At 33.5% G+C, this 19,599-nt stretch overlaps 1 protein-coding gene across 1 annotated transcript in view; it reads right to left on the reverse strand.

Annotated features, from left to right (window-relative positions):
- Window positions 1-506: 506 nt before the first annotated feature.
- LOC129235175 (5'-3' exoribonuclease 2-like) overlaps window positions 507-19,599 on the reverse strand; it is a 169,485-nt gene continuing 150,392 nt past the window's right edge. Inside the window, exons 32-34 of the mRNA XM_054868864.1 lie at window positions 6,809-7,319; window positions 6,239-6,395; window positions 507-820 (exon numbers count right to left, since the gene is read on the reverse strand). Of these exons, the coding sequence (XP_054724839.1) occupies window positions 767-820; window positions 6,239-6,395; window positions 6,809-7,319 (722 nt within the window). The 3' untranslated portion in view covers window positions 507-766. The remainder of the gene's footprint in view (window positions 821-6,238; window positions 6,396-6,808; window positions 7,320-19,599) is intronic.

Here is a 19,599-nt window from a genome sequence, read left to right on the forward strand (position 1 = left end):
TAGTTCTTAAATGCCTGTCGTCAAAGTGAAAATGGAGCAAAGAAATAACATTAAATTTTATTTCAAATTGGGCAAGACAGCTTCAGAAACATACGAAATGTTGAAACAAGTTCACTTACACTTTTGAATGGCTTAAACACTTTCGGGACGGGCGCAAAAGCGTCGATGACGATCCACACACAGGTGGGCCACAGTCCGTACGCACACTGGAAGAAATTGAAAAAGTTCGCATTATGGTGACAACAGAAATTGAAGAGCTACGTTTTAATGCGCCTTTCCACGAGAACCACTTACTTCAGAATGGTGTCGATTGCACTGCGCATGCGCAAGAAAATGCTTTTCATTAAGCAATCATTTGCGCCATATTCCGGCTTTTCGTTCTCTTACAGTTACATCAGTCCTGGAAATTAATAGCCGGACTTTGTAGTTTCATGACATTTGGACAAAAAAGTTAACTAGAGAAAAGAATGCATAAACGAATAATGCAAAGAAAACACACACATCTTCCATTCGTCATTTTATTAAAGAAAATGATGTTCTATATTTTACAGATTAATGTGACAATCTTATTTGAAATAATGTCGTTTTTATAAAAAAAGTATTTTTTTTAAATACCAAAGTGACAAAAATTATAAATAATTCAATTCATTAAAAAGGTAAAATGGAAACGAAATATTCGTCCATTTTAATTCATTTAAAGTTTCTGTATGACGAAAAAAATGAAGCTATGTTCATTTTAAAGTGACTTGATGAAATGACATCCGATTCAGTACTGCCCATACGGAGGAAGTGGACCATGGCTTCCATTTGAAGGTAAGCTCTGAAATGAAATAAAGGTATGTTCAATTCTTGAAAGTTGAATACATTTTACGTTTACAAAATAATTCTTACATAAAAAAAATAATAAAATTAAAGTAATTAATTAGCAAAATCGGTAAGAAAACAAAGACATCAACAGCGGATGTTTTAACTAACTTCTATTTTACTGCCTTTCTTCCAACAGTACAGCAAATATCACAAACTTAAAAAAAAAATTATAATAATAATGTATACATACACACATACACATATATATATATATATATATATATATATATATATATATATATATATATATATATATATATATATATACTAGCCGCCTGCGGCGACCAGCTAGTTCGCCTTCTTACGCCATTCACCTTTCTATGCAAGCAGCCACCTACGGTGGCTGTTTGGTTAACTTGTCCTTTACCATTTTAATTCAAGTTTGCCGCCTTTGGCGGCTGTTTAAATAAATTTGGCAGCAGTATTAATCAATCCATCTCTATCTTTTTTTGTGCTATTCACATTTTTACGCCAAGATTGACGCCTTCGGCGGCTATCTACCTTTACGATCTATCTCTAAAATTTCTTATCCATCTCTATTTATTTTAACCTCCCAGCTCATTTCCTAATAAAAACAAAGATCACTCAAAAAACCGCTTTTTTATTTAAGTAGAGCAAAAAAAAAAGTTATCTCCAAGATTCCCCGTAGTGTGCCAAAGATAACAAAGTAAAGTAAGTGACAAAGAAAGAAAAAATCTCGCTGTTTTTAGTGACTTAAATGCGCACAACTATGAAATGTAACGTAATATAGGTACAACAAAACGTCCAGCTTGGGGGGGGGGGAATGAAAAAAGAAATAAATGCAATCCCTAAATAAAACAAAAAAAAAGGGAAGAAAAAAAGCAAGCGCTGCCGGAAAAACACGTGGTCATCACGTCATAAAATTAGAAGTAAGCTATATAGTAAAAAAAAAAAGATTAACATTGTTCGCGATTAAGATTCCGTCGTAAATATCGAATCGAAATCCAAGTAGTGACGTCAGAGCCATAGAAGAACGCTTTTTTCGACTGATGCGTGGAAAGACATGTTGTGTTCAGCATTAAAAAAATTGCAAAAAAAAAAACTGCGTATTTTTAAGAATTTTTTTCTTTTGAAGAGGGCGAAATGTTTTGACTATTACCAACTTAAATTTTAGAAATGAGGCTTTGATACTTCTTGCAGGATGATATTAGAAAAATATAAAACCCAGAAAAAAATGCAAAATAAAGGTTTTTTCAAAAATTTATAAAAAATACAAAAATTGCCCTATTTTCAAATTTTTTTTTGTTCATCATATTTAAAATTAAATTTCGGACCCTATAGTACGAAAAATATTTGTCTGGCGCTATTGGTTCGGGGTCTGTGAGGTAAAAAGTGCTAAAAATCACATAAAACATTAAATATCTTTTTTTTCTAAATAAAATTTTACAAATCGAAGCCCGAGGTGCACAACTTCAGCAAAAACTACACCTGTATACCAAATTTGATCTTTCTAGGTCTTACCGTTTTCCCGGGATGCGCGCCACACACACACACACAAACATCTTATTTTATTATATACTAGCCGCCTGCGGCGACCAGCTGGTCCGCCTTTTTACGCCATTCGCCTTTTTGCGCCAGAGTTGCCGCCTTCGGCGGCTAATTAGAAAATTTAGCGACGGTATTAATCAATGTTTTTTGCTTTTTTCACAATATTATCATTCACCTTTTTACACCGATGTTGCCGCCTTCGGCGGCTGCTTAAACAAATTTCGTGGCGGTATCAATCAATCTATATCTATGTATATCATTAGTAGTTTGAATAAAATATTTTCTAGATCTATCTCCAGTTCCGTCGTTTGGAATATTTTTAAAGGAGGGGGTACGACGTACTCTTCATGCAAATTTTGTCGAAAAATAACAAAAAGCACTTCCACTTTTATTTGAAAGCATTGTTTTTTCAAAGTCATGGTGTGTGTGGGGAGGGGGGCACTGACACCCCGTTGAAATTCCTTAAATGACGGACATGCCTCTTTCTTGCTGTCCATCTGCTATATCGAACTCTATATTTGTCTATCTATCAATCTATACGATCTGCGAATATCTACCTCCTGACAGTACAATCTTTTTTTATTTATATAAGTATTAATTCGAAAACAAAAACATTTTTTGTCCACTCAACCTCTATCTATCTCTGTATCTACCTAACCTAACCGCCAATTCGTAACAGAAACGAAGATCATGCAAAAAATCGCGGACTTTATTTATGTAATCAAAATAGCCCTCAAAAATAAAAGCTCTTTGTTCCTCGTAGTGTTCAAAAAGTAGCGCTTGCAAAAAAAAAAGGTGAAGAGAAGGCAAACGATTTCAGTTGGATCACGTGATGAGGTAAACTCGGAACTCAGCCGGCAAGCGAACAGCGCGCGTTGTGTTCTGCCATTAAAAAAATTGTAAAAAAAAAACTATTGCGTATTTTTCAAAAGTTTTTTCTTCTGAAGGGGGCGGAATGTTTTTACTATTATCAACTAAAATTTTAGAATTGAGGGTTCAATACTTGTCGCAGGATGGGTTTCGAAAAAAACTAAACCCAGAAAAAAATGTAAAATAAGGGTTTTTTCAAAAATCTATAAAAAATACAAAAATTACTCTATCTTCAAAATTTTTTCATTCATCATATTTAAAATTAAATTTCCTACACAATAGTACAAAAAATATCCGTCTGGCGCGATTGGTTCGAGATCTGTGAGGTCAAAAGTACTAAAAAGTGCTAAAAATAACATAAAACATTAAATAACTTTTTTTCTAATAAAAATATCAAAAATCGAAGCCCGAGGTGCACTTTTTCAGCAAAAACTGCACCAGTATACCAAATTTCATCTTTCTAGGCCTTACCGTTTTCCTGGGATGCGCGCCACAAACACACACACACACACACACACACACACACAAACATCTTATTTTATTATATGTATATATATATATATATATATATATATATATATATATATATATATATATATATATATATGTATGTATTTCTTCTGTGCGTGTGTTTGCAGTCATAAGGCTTTTAAACGGTTGGACCGACTTTGATCAATTTTTCGTGTGTAATTAAGCTGATCTCAGAATGTTTTTGAGTCGCAATGGATCGAATCGGAAACGTTTTTGTTAATTAATTAATCTATTTAAACATTGGATGGTTATAACTTCCAAATGATTGATATTTATTTTAATCTAATGTTGTGCGAGAATTTTTATATATTATTAATAGGCAAGCCGTTTTCTTTCGGTACCGATTTCTCCTCTGTTTGTGAACCGATTTCCTTCATTTTTTTTTTTTTTTTTTTTTTTTTTTTTTTTTTTTTTTTTTTGTACAGTAGCTATTGCCGAGTTTTTTAGTGTCATCAACAGAAATTGAACCGGACGGTTTTTTTTTTTCTTTTGCGCAAAAACGTTATTAATAGGCTATGCTACACCACATACAGAAAGTAAAATCGGAATAAATTATTACTATTTGGTATTGTGAGTCCATGCAAAGATTATATGTTTCCAGGTGTACACTAAACAATAAGAGTAAAAATGTATAAGAGTGTATAAGAGTAAAAATAAATCTTTTAGAAACAGGGAAATTAATATGAGTTTTTTCAAATATTCAGTAATGAATATGGTCGAATTTCGACAGCTGGGCAAACCCTAGTTGAAATAAATATTTAACCCGTTGCCAAAGGACAACAAGAAATCCAGCTCTGCTTTTTGTAATGAAAATTTCCTACTGTGATACGTCAATTGAGACTAGATAAAACGTAGAGAGAGAGAGAGAGAGAGAGAGAGAAGCCTTCATTTCTTAAAAGCAACGATCTTAGGTCCCGTGATATAATTTTTCTTAACGATATCTTTTCCATAGTTTTTTTTTTTTTTTTTTCATATGGAGGACGTCGCAGCGGGATTTCACGTTTGTTCTAGATGTACTTGGTAGTTTATTACACTAAATACCTGGGGAAGATTTTTATCTTTTGAGTGTAGCTGAAGGAACAAACCATGCAAAATATGAATCTTTTCTACGCTAGAAAAAATGGGTTATAAAACAACTGCTCACTGAGTTATAGAAAAATCAAGTTGTAAAACATATGCGCTTTGTGGCCCCACGCACCTTAAAAACATTTTTTTTTTTTTTTTTTTTTTGCACATTGTTTTCAACAAAACGGTCCAAACACTTGGTGGTTTCATTGAATTTTTTTAACCTTTCAATTTACAAAGTTTGAACAGAACAGTACTGACCTGCACTACCGCAACCAGAATACGCCGACTGGGGATGGGGGTGGAGTCCTTACCTCTATATCAATTACCATATTAAGATTGTGATGCGTGTCAAAACCAAAGACTCTAGGGGTTGGGTGTTAACCCCCAAATTTAATTTTTTTACCAGGAAATGTGAAAGTCTTCTTCGTGATGATTCGAGATTTGCTTTGGAATTACAGATTTTAGTTTATTAAGTACAAGAGTAGATTCTCCCTCCCCTTCTCGTAAATAAAAGGCGCAATGTTTCATTTTTCATTCTGTAGTAAACTTATTTTTAAAAAAAAAAAATAATAATAATAAAAACCTCTTCTGAAAAATTACACGGGTTCATGAATTAAGGGGGTCCGGGACACATTTTGACATTTTTTTTATTATATACTTTAGAGTTTTGAAATTTTTTGCACTGATTCACCATTTATTTAATAAGCAAAATCATAACATAAATATGAAAAAAAGAAAATTTTTTATTTAAATTTAATTAGTTTTTTTATAAAAAAAATGGGGTTGCTTTAAATTGCTATAACTCAAAATATTCTTAAACAATTTTCAATTTTTTTTCAATGAATTACGCACAAATATCTAAGCTTTAATTTTTATTCGGCGATTTTAAAAATATTGATTCAATAAAAAATAAAAAATATTTGAAGAAAAATTTCGAAAAATTCGAAGATACTTTTGTTTTTAAAAAATCGTAATTTTTGCAGTAAACGTTTTTTTTTTTCAAATTCGACGAATAAAATTTAAAGTAAACTGTTTGAAAAAGATATGCTCCAAGTTTCATCACTTTATCTTTATCGGTTCCTGACTTATAAGAGTTTGAATGCAAGAAATCGGGAAAAATTGCATCATGGAGAAAAACGCGTTTAAAGTTTTAAAGCTAAGTACACATTAGTTAGGTGCATGAAACAAAAATAACAAAAATAATCTTTCGTTCTATTTAAGATAGAAACAAGATTCAAACCTCCTCTTAAGCAGAAAAACACGGAGTAATTTTTTACATGATAAAAAAAATGCAAAATTTGACGATTTTTGTGTCCCGGATCCCCTTAAAGGGGAAAAAAAAAGAAATTGCTTGCCAAAACTTAATAAATTATTTCAAAGAAATACCACTTACTCTTGGAGGCCTGAAGTCGCTCCTTTGTCCGGTTGGTAACATATCACGTGGTGCATTAACACTTTGACTTGCAGTCATAGGTGCCCAAGTGCCCGCAGTAACACTCCCAGCACTCCTACTCGAGTAGCCCCATTGTCCACCAGAATTAGCGTCAGGCCTATTTAAAAAATGTAGAAAATTTTGATTAACAGTGCTACAATTTAGATATCCAGCAACATATAAAGGATTTTTACATCAGATAAATTTTTAAGTTCAGAGGTTATAATGGTTCAGTTTAAAAAACAAAATAAAGGAAATCTATACTTTGATTTTTATGCAATACTTTTGTTGGTTTTGCTTTGCAAATATTTACTAAATAGAACTTTTGTTTTCTGCAGAACCACTTGATATTTGAAACTTTTATTATAGGGGAAAAAGTGTGGGTACGACTGTATTATTTTTATAGTCAGTTCAATTAAAGAGACACTAACTTTCAAAAGTGCCAGAGGATTATTTTTGGAAAAATATTTTTTTTCTGGAAATATATTAAGTTATATTCGCTTTTTAAATCTAAAAACAGTTATTACTCACACTTGTCTACTATCTTGTGCAAAATTCATCTGCGAAGCTGGATGGCGCCAACTTTCTTGACCACTTTGCTGACCACGGCTGTCATAACTTCGACCACCTCCGCCACCGTAACTACTTTGTCTTCCGTAATCACTTCCAGAACTCGGTGAGCTGCTGTAACCAGTAGAAGGATTTCGGCCTACATCGTAATCGGGACGACTGCTTGGCTTTCCGTAACTACTCCAAGAACCCTGTGAACTGCCGTAAGCAGTTGGTGGATTACGGCCGCCATCGTAATCGGGACGGCTGCTTTGTCTTCCGTAATCACTTCCAGAACCCTGTGAGCTACCGTAAGGAGTTGGAGGATTTCGGCCGCCACCATAGCTTGAACGATCTCGTTCGTTGTAATTTGATGGCGAATTCCTGCTGCTGCCATAGTAGTTCCGTGAATCTCTGTTGGGTCCATAACTACTGCCACGGTCTTGTGCATTAGATCTGTCATATCCACCACGCCCAAACTGAGGAGAGCCACCTAAGTAATAAAAGAAATAACGTTTTACTTTGAACTACAAAAGGTACCAATTTGTATGTTACTGATGACACTCAAACCAAATGCGCACAAACGGTAATAGAATGAAGGAAATAATGTAGGACCACATGCATACTCGGAGTGGAGAAAGTAAATTTTTTAGAAAATAATAAATACCTGTCTTGTCATGGACAGCAAGTGTTTTTAGAGATGTGAATTAAAATGATGGTGGGTACAGAGCGAAAATTATATGCATAAATACGTTGCTCGGCACAATGAGCACATATGTTAAATTATTAAAACACAACATTTTGTACAGTATGGCCAGGAATGCAAATTATTATCATCCGAACGTTAACAATACAAAGTTACTACAAATGATTCTTTCGTTTTCGAAACGATATGTATCGAAAAGTATTGCAGTAACAACGATGAGGAATACATGAAAACAATCACTAACTCTTTCAAACATTGAGTTTCAAGTTGTTTTTCTACATTCTTCATTGTTGTACAAGAGCTTTGGATACATAGCGTTTCGAAAATAAATTAATCATCTACGTAGTAACCCTGTAATCAGTAACGCACACAGGAATTTTTCAAAGGGGGGGCCAAGGATCGAAAGTCCACAATTTTCATATTATACTCTAACAGGCAAACATATTCTTTTGATTTCATTGATTGTCGGTAGTAAAAAGCATCTTTTTTAAATGCTGAATGATTACTTAGCATTAATTAATAAATTTTATTCCTTAATTGCAAATACTTAATTAAAATACCAGAAAGCACAAGTATGAATGTATTTACTTTTCTCATAATTAAAAATAAAACAGCGGAGCAAAACCATCATTATAGAACATTATATGTTCGCATACAGTTTGATTTTGCAATGAAAGAAAAGTGGAAAAATAATTTTTGAGCAATCACGATTGCTTATTGCTTTCATTTGACTGTTTTTGGCGTGCTATCATTTTTCCCACCGGCGCGGCATCACCCTCTGCCAGCACCACCCGTCGCGTCGGCCGGCCTCACGATGCTGCTCCTCTAGCGAAAACCGTCTCCAGGTTGAGTCCATATCCTACACACACACGCATACATACAGCAACAACACACACGCACACACATACACAAACATCACCATACACACACACACAAACACATACACACACGCATGCATACAGACACCTACACATACACACAAATACACACAACTGCCCACACATTCATGCGTGCACACAGACACAAACACATACGCTTACACACACATACACATACCCCGCCCCCACGCACACAAACACTCATACACACAACTACCCACACACTCATGACTGCACACAGACACAAACACACATGCCTACACACATACACATACCCCCCCCCCACACACACACACATACAAACACACACTCATGATTGCGAAAAACATAATTTGAATTCAAAATGACAAAATTCAAATTATTTATTTTTATTTTATTATTTTTTTTTCATTTATTAAATCTGAAATTACAGTTACCTTTGCTTGAAATTATTTTACGTTCTAAATGCACGAAATTATAGTCGATCAAAAAATAAATAAATAAATAAATAAACACTCTAGGGCAAGGGGTCCGGATCCTCTGAACCCTCCCCTACCACTGCCTGCAATGCATCCCAAAACAGCAATATTCAAAACGCTCAGCTACTTAAATCTTTTGCTAGAGCCGAATTTTTCAAACTAAACATATTGATGAGACAACAAAATTAGTTGACAATAATAATATTTTTAAAAAATTAAACAAATAAATAATAAATAAAAAATATAACAAATGAATAAAAGTATACAAATTCAAACTCCTTTTTCAACACAACGCTTTTAAATATTTGATAAAAGTTCGTTTGATATCGCAATAAGAAGCGCTTTCGTCAAAATAAATAAATGGAAATAATAACCAAACAAAATAAATAAATAAGTAATAATAATAATAACAGGATTACAATGATTACATAGTCTATCCGCAAAAACTGGCAATAACTTTCAAATATTACAACTCCGCGATCAACAAATTGCTCTCAGAAGCCGAAAACATAACAAATATTTTTAGCAACGACTAGGCATTTAGTAATAACGTTATAATACGATGTCAGGGACCGAAGCACATGCAATACAATGGGAATGGTAAAGGGCAGAAAATGAGTTGTTGATCAGTAGTTGACAGATGTCGCGTTCTATTTAGACGCCGACCGTCTCATACGCAGTTGACCTCCCAAACTCAATGCAGCCATATAAAATAAAAGATATGAAGAAACTGCTTTTTTGCAAATAATAACGCACACCACGAATTATTCTCGAACGGTCTCTCAACAGAAAATCTTTATTTACAACAAGGTTCGTAATTTTTTTGATTTTTTAAAAAAATAAAAAAAGTCAGATTTTTTATTTAAATCGGATTTTTTTTTATTTAAATCAGATTTTTTTAAATCTTCAAAAACTTGAGGTTATTAATTACTTTACATAATATATTTAATACAGTAGATGAATCCATTCAGCTTACTTTTAAAACTAAGATAAGTTCTCTAACTATTCAATACATTTTTAAGATTTATAAATATTTTATAACACGTAATAAGAAGTGATTTTGTTTTATGCTCTGCATAGAAATAAGGTTTCTATCATGATGTATGTTTTAGTGTAAAAGAGTATGTTGACCAATTACTTTTCTCAACTACATAATGGTGTTTAATAAACACTACAAATTTTTATTTAGTCCTGTACTGAATAGAACTGTAATTTGAGTACAATCAGTATTTCAAGAATGAAAATTTGTTTCACACAAAGAGGGATCATACATAGTTTGGTCTGTTCAAATTAAGATTGAACAATGTAGTGTAGTTACATTTAGAGCAACACATTCTAAAAATGCAAAATTAATTTATAAAAATAAAATAAACTGATTTTAATTAGTGATTTTGTTTAAAAAAAATCACTTGATTTAAACCACGATTTTAATCATGATTTAAATCAATGATTTTTTTTAAAAAACCACTTGATTTAAATCAGCGAACCCTGATTTACAACAAAACGATATTCAAACCCATCGTGGAGTTTTATATATCAAATTAACACTATAAAGTAAATCTACTAAATAACTGGTTTTCACTGAGCAAATTTTCTTCCCCTTTGTAATTTTCGTTTAAACAAAAATAGTTGCTTTTAGAAATAGTTAATTCTTTTTTTTTCGCACTTTTATTATACTTGGCCTGATTGTCACGGAGAAATCTGAGGCCTGGTTTTTGCTTATATCGCTGCAACTAGACCACTTAAAGACTTCGGGATTTCACTAAATGATTTGCTTAATCTTAAGGTACAACTTAGAGCTGAAAAATTAAAATTCTAGAAAAAAACTATTATTTCAGTTAGGATGGAAAACAGCAAATTTCATGTAATTTCCCTATTAAATGTTTAAATATAAAACCCATTGTTACAAATTTTGTTGCCAAGTAACAGTAATGTTAAAAGCAATCATAATGAAAATTTTGAATCAAGGCTTTTCTGAAGCAAACATGAAATTAGCAAGCATAAATCCTAGAGAGGAACAAGAATTAAATTTTAGTGCCAACTGCTTCAAGTTTTAGACACGTATATAGGTTTTTTTCCCTTTCAGTACAGAGCATTTATATGAAAAAATAAGGTGAAGTTTCGTGAGGGTAAAATTATTCTATTTCTGGAATACATTTACACTAAAAAGAATAAAATAACAGAATTTTTTAAAAAATACCAAGCACTCAACAGGACAAAATAACTTTTCTGGGTCAGAAAGGACTATTTAAGAGTTCCTGTAGTTTTTGAAAATTCTAAGAAAATGACACCACAAACGAAGAAAAATGCGGTTCTAGTCATTTCAAACCAAACTTTCCCAATAAGAAAAATATGCGTGTTTCAACACTCAAAGTTATGATTGAAAGCTAGATAATGATACGAAATTCTCTTCATGACTTGAGATTTTAGTTCTTTTAAAAGGCAGTTAATTTCTATTAACTTTAAGCACAATAAAAGCACAAAAAAAATTAATAAATATGAAGAAAAGAAACAAAAAGTTATAACCTCAAAAGAAAAATCTAATTCATAAGTGATCAAGAAATGCCCGGATCTAAGGATGATTCCTGATCACTAAAAAAAAAAAATTTTTTTTAATTCTATTTTAATTTTTAAGAAAAAGAAGTTGCACAGGACTTGTCTCATGAGTGATCAAACTTTCACCAAAAACTTTAATTCTGCTTCGAATTGGTTCTTTTTTTTTTTCTTTTTTTTCTTTTCTTTTTTTTTTTTTTTTTTCACAAAATGAACTTTTTAATTTTTTGATCAGGAATTATCCAGTATCACCCTAACGAGCAGAAAAAAAAAAAATGCAAACACTACAGCCAAATTGGCTTTTGCATTAATTTAAAAACATTTATAAAAGTAAGATATCAACAGCATACCACTTTCGCAAACATACTCAACAATGCATGTCATTAAGGCAAATTTGTAAGTCTGTACAGGACAACAAACACCATTTCTTTACCTCAGAGCCAGAATAACGTAAGTCACATTATTGCTGTTTTGCAGGAGAGCGAAAAGACTTTCGTCTGGTGCATACATAGGATGGAGCTAGTACTCTTTTATGCTGGTAAATAACTATAAAAACATTTTTTTTTTTTTTTTTTGTTATAAAATTACGTTATGATGACTCGATGCGGGATAAAATTCTACATTAAAAAAGCAGTAATAACCTGAAGAAGGCCATTTTTGGACTTAGTCTGGCTCAGAGGTACAAATTTAACCTAAGAGCAGGAATAAGTAAATGGAGGGAGAAAGTCCAATCACAGGCTTTGCAAAAGCTGACGCTACACCACCAAGTCACATGACTCAACAACGACGAATGGTTGACATGTTTTGAGTGAAACTAGCGAAAGAAACCTGATTTCTTCCAATGCTTTGCTTTAAATTCTATCACATGACTTGGGGCCTTTGGTTCACGAAAGCACAAGTCTTCACTCCCTCCATTTTCTCTTCTCAATGAATTTAACACTGGTTTAAACCTCAAGAAAAGAGGAATTTGAAAAATTAAAACGGGCCTTTCATTAAAATTAAATTTCACAACACGAAAAATTAATTTTTAAGACTCAGCCATAGAACTCTTTTTTTTTTTTTTTCCTGAGGCTTGGGAACAATTTCTGCAGGGCTACAATGCCCTGCCAAAATTGTTCCCCAACCCAATGACGAAGCGAAGAAACGAACGAGCGAGTCGGGACAGAGAGAAAGTAACAGTAGCAGCGAAGGAACTAACTTGATATTCTCGCGGCAGACCCCGCTAGAAAGAGTCCGTACCTTGGAGTGCTGGGTAAACAATTCGGGCAGCCGCGCTACGTCCGGTACAAGGCAGCCATAAACACGGCGGGCTTCGATCGCTGCAACTGCATTATCGGTTATCCTGACTCTATGTGCCGCAGATTTTTAATCTTCTCACAGCGGGACGGGAAAGAAAAAGATTTTGATCTCGGTTGGATGTGAAAGTGCTTTCGCAGATATTAACACACATTATTTCGTTCCAACTCATTCTTACAGGTTCAGGCCACGCTTTACATCTGCGCCCAATAGCATGCTCTTCGGAATTAAGCAAAACAATAACCGATAAACAGTGGCTAATTCCATTTTCAAAGGCGTGTCAAATGTTGCACAAATCTCCTAAGAGACTCCAAACGTGTTGGATGCTTGCCCTATTGCTTGAACTTCATGACAAATACAGACTCGACTTCAATAAAACGCAATTCAATTTTTAGAATTTCTAGAAATAATGTACACATATGATCAAATAAAATGTTTTTGTGTGGCGCGCTTCTCGGAAAAACAGTAAGGGTCTAGAAAGATGAAATATGGTACATAGTTGTAATTTTTGCCGATGGTGTGCACCTCGGGGTTCGATTTTTGATGTTTTAGTTAGAAAAAAGTTACTCAATGTTTTATGTGCATAAGCACTTTGTACCCTACAAACCCCGAACCAATTGCGGCAGAAAATACTTTTTTGTACTCAAGTGTAAGAAATAATTTTGAACATGATTTAAAAAAAAAAAAAGAGCGATTTTTGCACTTTTTATGAAATTTTGAAAAATGGTTTTGTTTGGCATTCTTCCCTGGATATAATTTTTTTTCTAAACTCATTCCGCGATCGATATAGATCAGATAGATAGATATAGATTGACAAAAAACACCGCAAAATTTATCTAAGCAGGCGCCGAAAGCGGCAGTCTTAGCGTAAAAAGCAAACTGCGCATCTAGCCTCGCGTACAGCTAGTATTTAAATAACATTTTTACCACAATCTCATGAGATAGGAGCCTGAATCAAAAATACTACTGAATCAAAAACGTTATCAAAACATTCTCTTTGGAATTCGTGAAAATGTAATAGCATTAAAATAAAAGTAGATTCAATGTTCTTTACACAGTTCACTCAACGAAACACGTCTGATGATATATTTGGAGTCGTTGTAAGGTATTTTGTGCAACAATTGATACGTCTGATACCGTGGAATTGCCCCAATGTTTACAATTCGGGAGCTTCTGACAGATTGGGAAGACAAATTTTATCCAGCAATCATTTTTCGTGCCTTCTTTACTTGAGTTGATTTCATTTTTCCAACGAAGTGGTGCATCACAAAATTTGCAAACCTCAGGCATACTTTCACAACAATGTTCCAAATTGTTTACTTCAAGGCGTGAATGAACACTACTTGTTATTGCAATTAATTGTTGGTTGGGTTGTCTAACTAGCAAATGAACACTTAAGCACGATTTAATTTTCAAAATTCATACTGTCTTTAAGTGACATTAGAAACAACTTTTATTGGTTAAGTGTAATTGGTAAGACAAAAACTGGTAAAACTTTTATGTTTTTGCTTGACCACTTCATGAGGTTTTTTAGGGGAGTAAAAAATTGCACATACCCAGTAAATGAATATCAGTGCATAAACACAAATTTATCCATGTTTTTTTTTTCCCGGAATAGTATGAAAGTAAAAAGCTATTATTGCCATGCGACATCAAAGGAAAAAAAAGTTTTGAAACCTTATGTTTTAAAGCAAATCATGAAATGTTCATTCCTCGATCGGTCTACCCCCCCCCCCCCCCCCAGTTATTGATTACAATATATTCTTACGGATTAGGTAGTTGCATGCATTATGTTGTTGAGTGTTTAGTCTACGTTTAGTTAATCTACAGAATACTATATACTGCCGTGCTAAGCGCAAAAGTCGTATCTGCAGTTGAGTTCAAAATGAGAAATTGCCGTTTAAAGTTCTGGGCCTCCATGAATGTGATTCGAATGCAACTTTTTCTGATTTTTTTTCATAAATATTTCCCATTGACAAATGACCACAAAACATTGTATTGAGGTGAAATATGTGACTAAGAACCACCTGATGACCGTAACTCAATTTTGACAAAAAGTGCAGATGCGACTTTTGTGCTTAGCACGGCAGTATAGTGCTTTTGAAAAGTTAAAGAGTTGAAGATAAAAATTAAGACTAACATTGGTTTGCTAGTAATTTTATTGAAGAGGCGTGCTATTTATTATATTTTCATCAATATCATTTATAAATGAATCTAATTTAACTTTATTTTATGCGTCACTGATGCAAAAAAAAAAGCATCTGCATTATGCGACGGTAAAATTTGTGCACTGCAATTTTGCACTTGTATTCTTTTCAGAAGTATCTGCAACTAAGAGAGGTAAGAGAGTGTGTACATATTTTAGCACACAGTAATAATTTAGAAGCGTCTAACGTGATTTTTAGGCTTGTTCCGATTTCAGTTTAATTGAATGAATTGAGCTGCAAAATTATCGCTTTCGAAAACGATCAAGGGAGTGAAATTATTGGCTTTATTTGAAATAGAAGCTATAAAAATGTCAGAATAAAAACCCAACGCATCGAAAAATTGAGGAACTAGAAAAATCCCGGATAAAATAATGAAAGGGATTTTGAAGAATAAAGAAACAATTCAAAAATGCTGCTATATCCCTTATACATATTTTAGAGCAGATACAGTGAAATCTCATTAAAACGAGCATCATTACAACGAAATAAATTTTCAATCCCGATTAAACTTTCATTACGTTGATTGAGTTCCGTTACAACGAACAAAATGTGCTGTCCCTTGAAGTTCGTTGCAACGGGATTGCATTTTATTGCTCACAAAACAGAGGAGTAAAGTAAAACATTAGTCAAATCAATTCAACACTTTTTCGGAATTTCATTAATTCAATTTTGTTTTCTAACAAAGGCAACTCTAAGTGAGAATGCGATGCATAAAACCAAAAAGCAGCTCGAAAAATTGGCGCAAAATCTTGCCGAGTTATAAGAAGACAAATTAAAACGATGATTAAGCTGAAAACCAACTATGATCGCTTTCAAAAGCCACCGTTAGTTTAACATTGAGGGAAATTCTAATAAAACGCACGGCCTCGTATAAATACCAAATCAGCGAAAATTTTAATTCCGGGAGTTATAGCAGAATATATTTTCCTCAGATTTGACGATGATTAAATTTTCTCGTCACCGGCGGTTAAAAAAAAAAAAAAAAAAAAATGTTACAAACACGCACCTATTTATTTTCTCTCGCCGTAGTATTAAAATTCTCTGCTCAAGGGCGTATAGGGGAAAGGGGGCAAAAAGTGCTCCAGATATACTACAGAGAGTTCCTTCTTCGGCGACGACATGCGGTTTTTCTACCTCTATGGCGAAAAGCGCCACTCTCCCTTCTCTCGGAGTAGTCTTCAGATTATGGCCATTCAAGAGCATTCCCCTCCCCCGAAGAAATCTGGATCTATACCATCCATACGCACATCTCTCTTTAAGACACTTAAATTTCTTAAAATGCATTTTTCTGGGAAGATACGCACTCTTCCTACATATAACGATGTCGGAAATTTTTATTGAAAAAGAAGGAAATAAATAACACGGGAAAAGCACAAAGATATTTATAGAAAAAAGAAAAAAAAAAGGTTTTTCATTCTCGGAAGAAATGTGCTTTTAAAAGATTATTTGTTCCAAAGCCTCCGCCCCTTGCGTGATATTGCTTTTGCGGCGAATCCATTTTACCGTGTTCTAGCTTGCCATTCCCTTTTGTTGATCTTGTGCCGTACGCGCTCATGACAAAAGGAGCCGATTTTCACTTTTATTTATTTATTTATTTATTCTCTCGTTCCGATTCAAGGCCTGCATATTTCTAGCCTCTGTTATTAGTATTATTTCGGTTTTACTTAACGTTATATCCCTCCCTCTGCCCCAATCTTTTTCCCGCCAGTGTGATGTGTGTGACGTATCGAGATCAGAGCGCCGGAGCAACAGTCGTCCCCACATCGATTTCGAATGCACATAAAATGCGGGGGCTGTTCCTGCGGGGGTGGGAGAAGAGCGCGAGCAGGCGAACGTCGCGAATAATATCTTTTCCTGTAACCATCGGATTTCGAAATTTCTGGAGCCCCACGACTGTCCTATTGTGCGCAACAGGAAATGAGATATTGTATGTACCGAACGGGATTGGCGGGAAAAGGATGGAAGGAAGCGGAGGGAAGGACACAGGAAGCGTTTTACTAGCTTTTACTTAAGCATTCGAATGACGAAAATCGTCTGCGAGAATCAGTGGCGTTTGTCCCGCCCACTGAAACCGGCACGAAATTAGGGGCTCCCAAACAAAACTGGATTGGCCACTTGAAATTCTAACTACTGTAGTTTATTAGTTGAAACGTAAAATTACCATTTCACTAAACGATTATTTGAACCGAACTAACTTACATTAATGTTAGACGTGGAAATTAGATCTTGTTTTTTCATTCTCCATGTGTGAAAGACCGAATATGGCAGAATGTCAACATTTACCGGTGATTTACTGGAAATATTAGGTTTTTTGCCGATGTTTTAGCTACGCGAATGTCAACATTCCTTAGAGAATGTTAACATTTACCAGGTATCGGTGTTCTGTGGCAATGTATACACACAGACTGGATGGAGCACCAAACAATTCAATTGAAAGTTGTCAAAATATTGAACCATTCTTAAAAATAAATTTTAAGACAACATTCATAAAGATAAAACAAATTCCATCACACTTTTTCATTGAATTGTTGACAAAACTTTTCGTTTTGGTTACAAAAAAAATCTTTTTACAGGATGTTACGAATTTTAATTAATATTTTGTTCTATATTGCTTTCAAAAACTTACGCTGCCAGAAATTACCTCGAGGTGTCAGTGTTAAAAGTTAATACACGTTTTCAAACTGCCGTAATAGAATGGGAAACATGAGTTAAAACCAAGGGTTCTGGGCGGGATTGACCTCCCAAAACTCTCCTTTCACTGCGCAAGCTTTCAAAAACATAAGTTTTTTCACTTATTGTTCGAGCACGGAGTGAGAAAGACTTCTTCATTCGGTTCAGGTCGTTCCTTTACGATTGTATCGCATTTTTTTTCTTTTCAAGTTAAATGCATAAATTTTCTTTTTTCCTTTTTTGAAAATTTATTCCTGATTTTACTACTTTACCAACAGTTTTTAAAAAGCTTAATCATTCAAAAATAGCAACCGAACAAAAGGAGCAGGAAAGGCGATCGTGAATGCATTTTTAAGATTGAACTGTAAACCTCACTCTCAATAAGCAATTGAGGAAGGGACGGTATCAATCATACGCAGAGAATATTGATTCAGCTAAAAAAAAAAGTATTTTTCATCTTTAATCTTTTTATAGGAACAAATTATTAGAACCTTTAGAAGAGAATGAAGAGCATTAGTATGATGTTAAGAAAATGAGAAAACTTTAGTTCGTAAGGACTTTCCAGGACAGTACAAATTGATAACCTATGAAAAAAAAAAAAAAAAAAAAAAGAAGCACAAATAAAAAAAAAAAAAAAAATTATAATGTTTTTACAGCAAGCTGTATTACAATATTACTATTCGGTGACGGAGACAAAGCATTCGAAATGATATAATAGATGATTAAGCTGCTTAAAAAAAAACATTTTGAAGGCACTTACAATATTTGATCTTTTTTAAAAAATTGCGAGGCATCACAGAAAAGTTCAACTTACGTTTCATTCTATAAATAAACCATGAAAGAGCAAAAAAAAACGGCGTGCAAAAGTTGCTAAACGGTTCAAATAAAACAAATTGTGCAGAAATGTCAAATGATGTGATTAGGTGTCAAATAGTTTCTTTGTTTATGGGAGGATAAATTAGCTTTTTACTGCTCAAATCAATGTATATCGCTGCCTCCTAGAACCATATATACATGCTGTTAACATTACAAGGCTTCTAGAAGCAAAAGGTGCTTGGTGGAAACATTAGAGTCACATAATTAACAAAATTCACTCTGAGCGAGGTGATATAAAATGCTAAACTCATTAGCGTTCCATTGCATTTAAACACATTTTAATGAGAATTAAACCAAAAGCAAAGTCAAAAAGCAAAAAAAAAAAAAAAACTTATAACCTCGAAGTCGTTTTTTCCTTTCTCTCCCCCTTTCTTTTGGAAAATGTACGTATCTGAAGACTCAAATAAATTGCACAATTGCAAAATAATTCTTCAGCTAAATTATTGCTAATCGCTGTAAAAGCATTTATTTTCGCCAGGCATTCATTTTCGTGAGCCCGTTGGAATCGCAAAAGTTTAAGTCTCGCGAAATCACAGATATCTACATTTTTGCGAAAATAAGTGCTTTTACAGTGCCAACAAACACTGCGCGGGATGTGATTATTCTCAAAGCCAATATTTGTGACAAAATGTTTACATTTTGCAGCTCCGTGAGTTTCAAAAGTTTTAAATAATATAATTTTGCAAATCTGACTCTAACATTTGCCTGAATAGCATACCCTTACACAGCTTTAAAACTAATAATGAATTATTGTCATTGGCAATACTTTAGGAGAGCAAGAATGAAAAAACATATCGTTTTCACAACTTTATATTCCCTTTTTTTTCCGTGAAAGAATTAGAAACATGTGTTAAATTTCCATGAGTGAAAATAATGAGACACAGCTTCAAACTGTTATTCAAATCATGAATAGTTTCAGAACTGCATAATGAGATAGAATTTCTTTATCATTTCGAACACTTTTAAAATTATTTTAATGTTAAGTATTGTAATTATATATCTATTATTTTTATGGCACTTATTTAGCAAACCTATTCGTCTACTTATCAATTTCAAAAAAAAAAAAAAAAAACATTGAAAAATCTTTACCTTTTACCTTGACTGGCACAGTTCTAAGTTTAATTGCGTT

This window comes from Uloborus diversus, chromosome 2 (genome assembly GCF_026930045.1).
Source record: "Uloborus diversus isolate 005 chromosome 2, Udiv.v.3.1, whole genome shotgun sequence".
NCBI lineage: Eukaryota > Metazoa > Arthropoda > Arachnida > Araneae > Uloboridae > Uloborus > Uloborus diversus.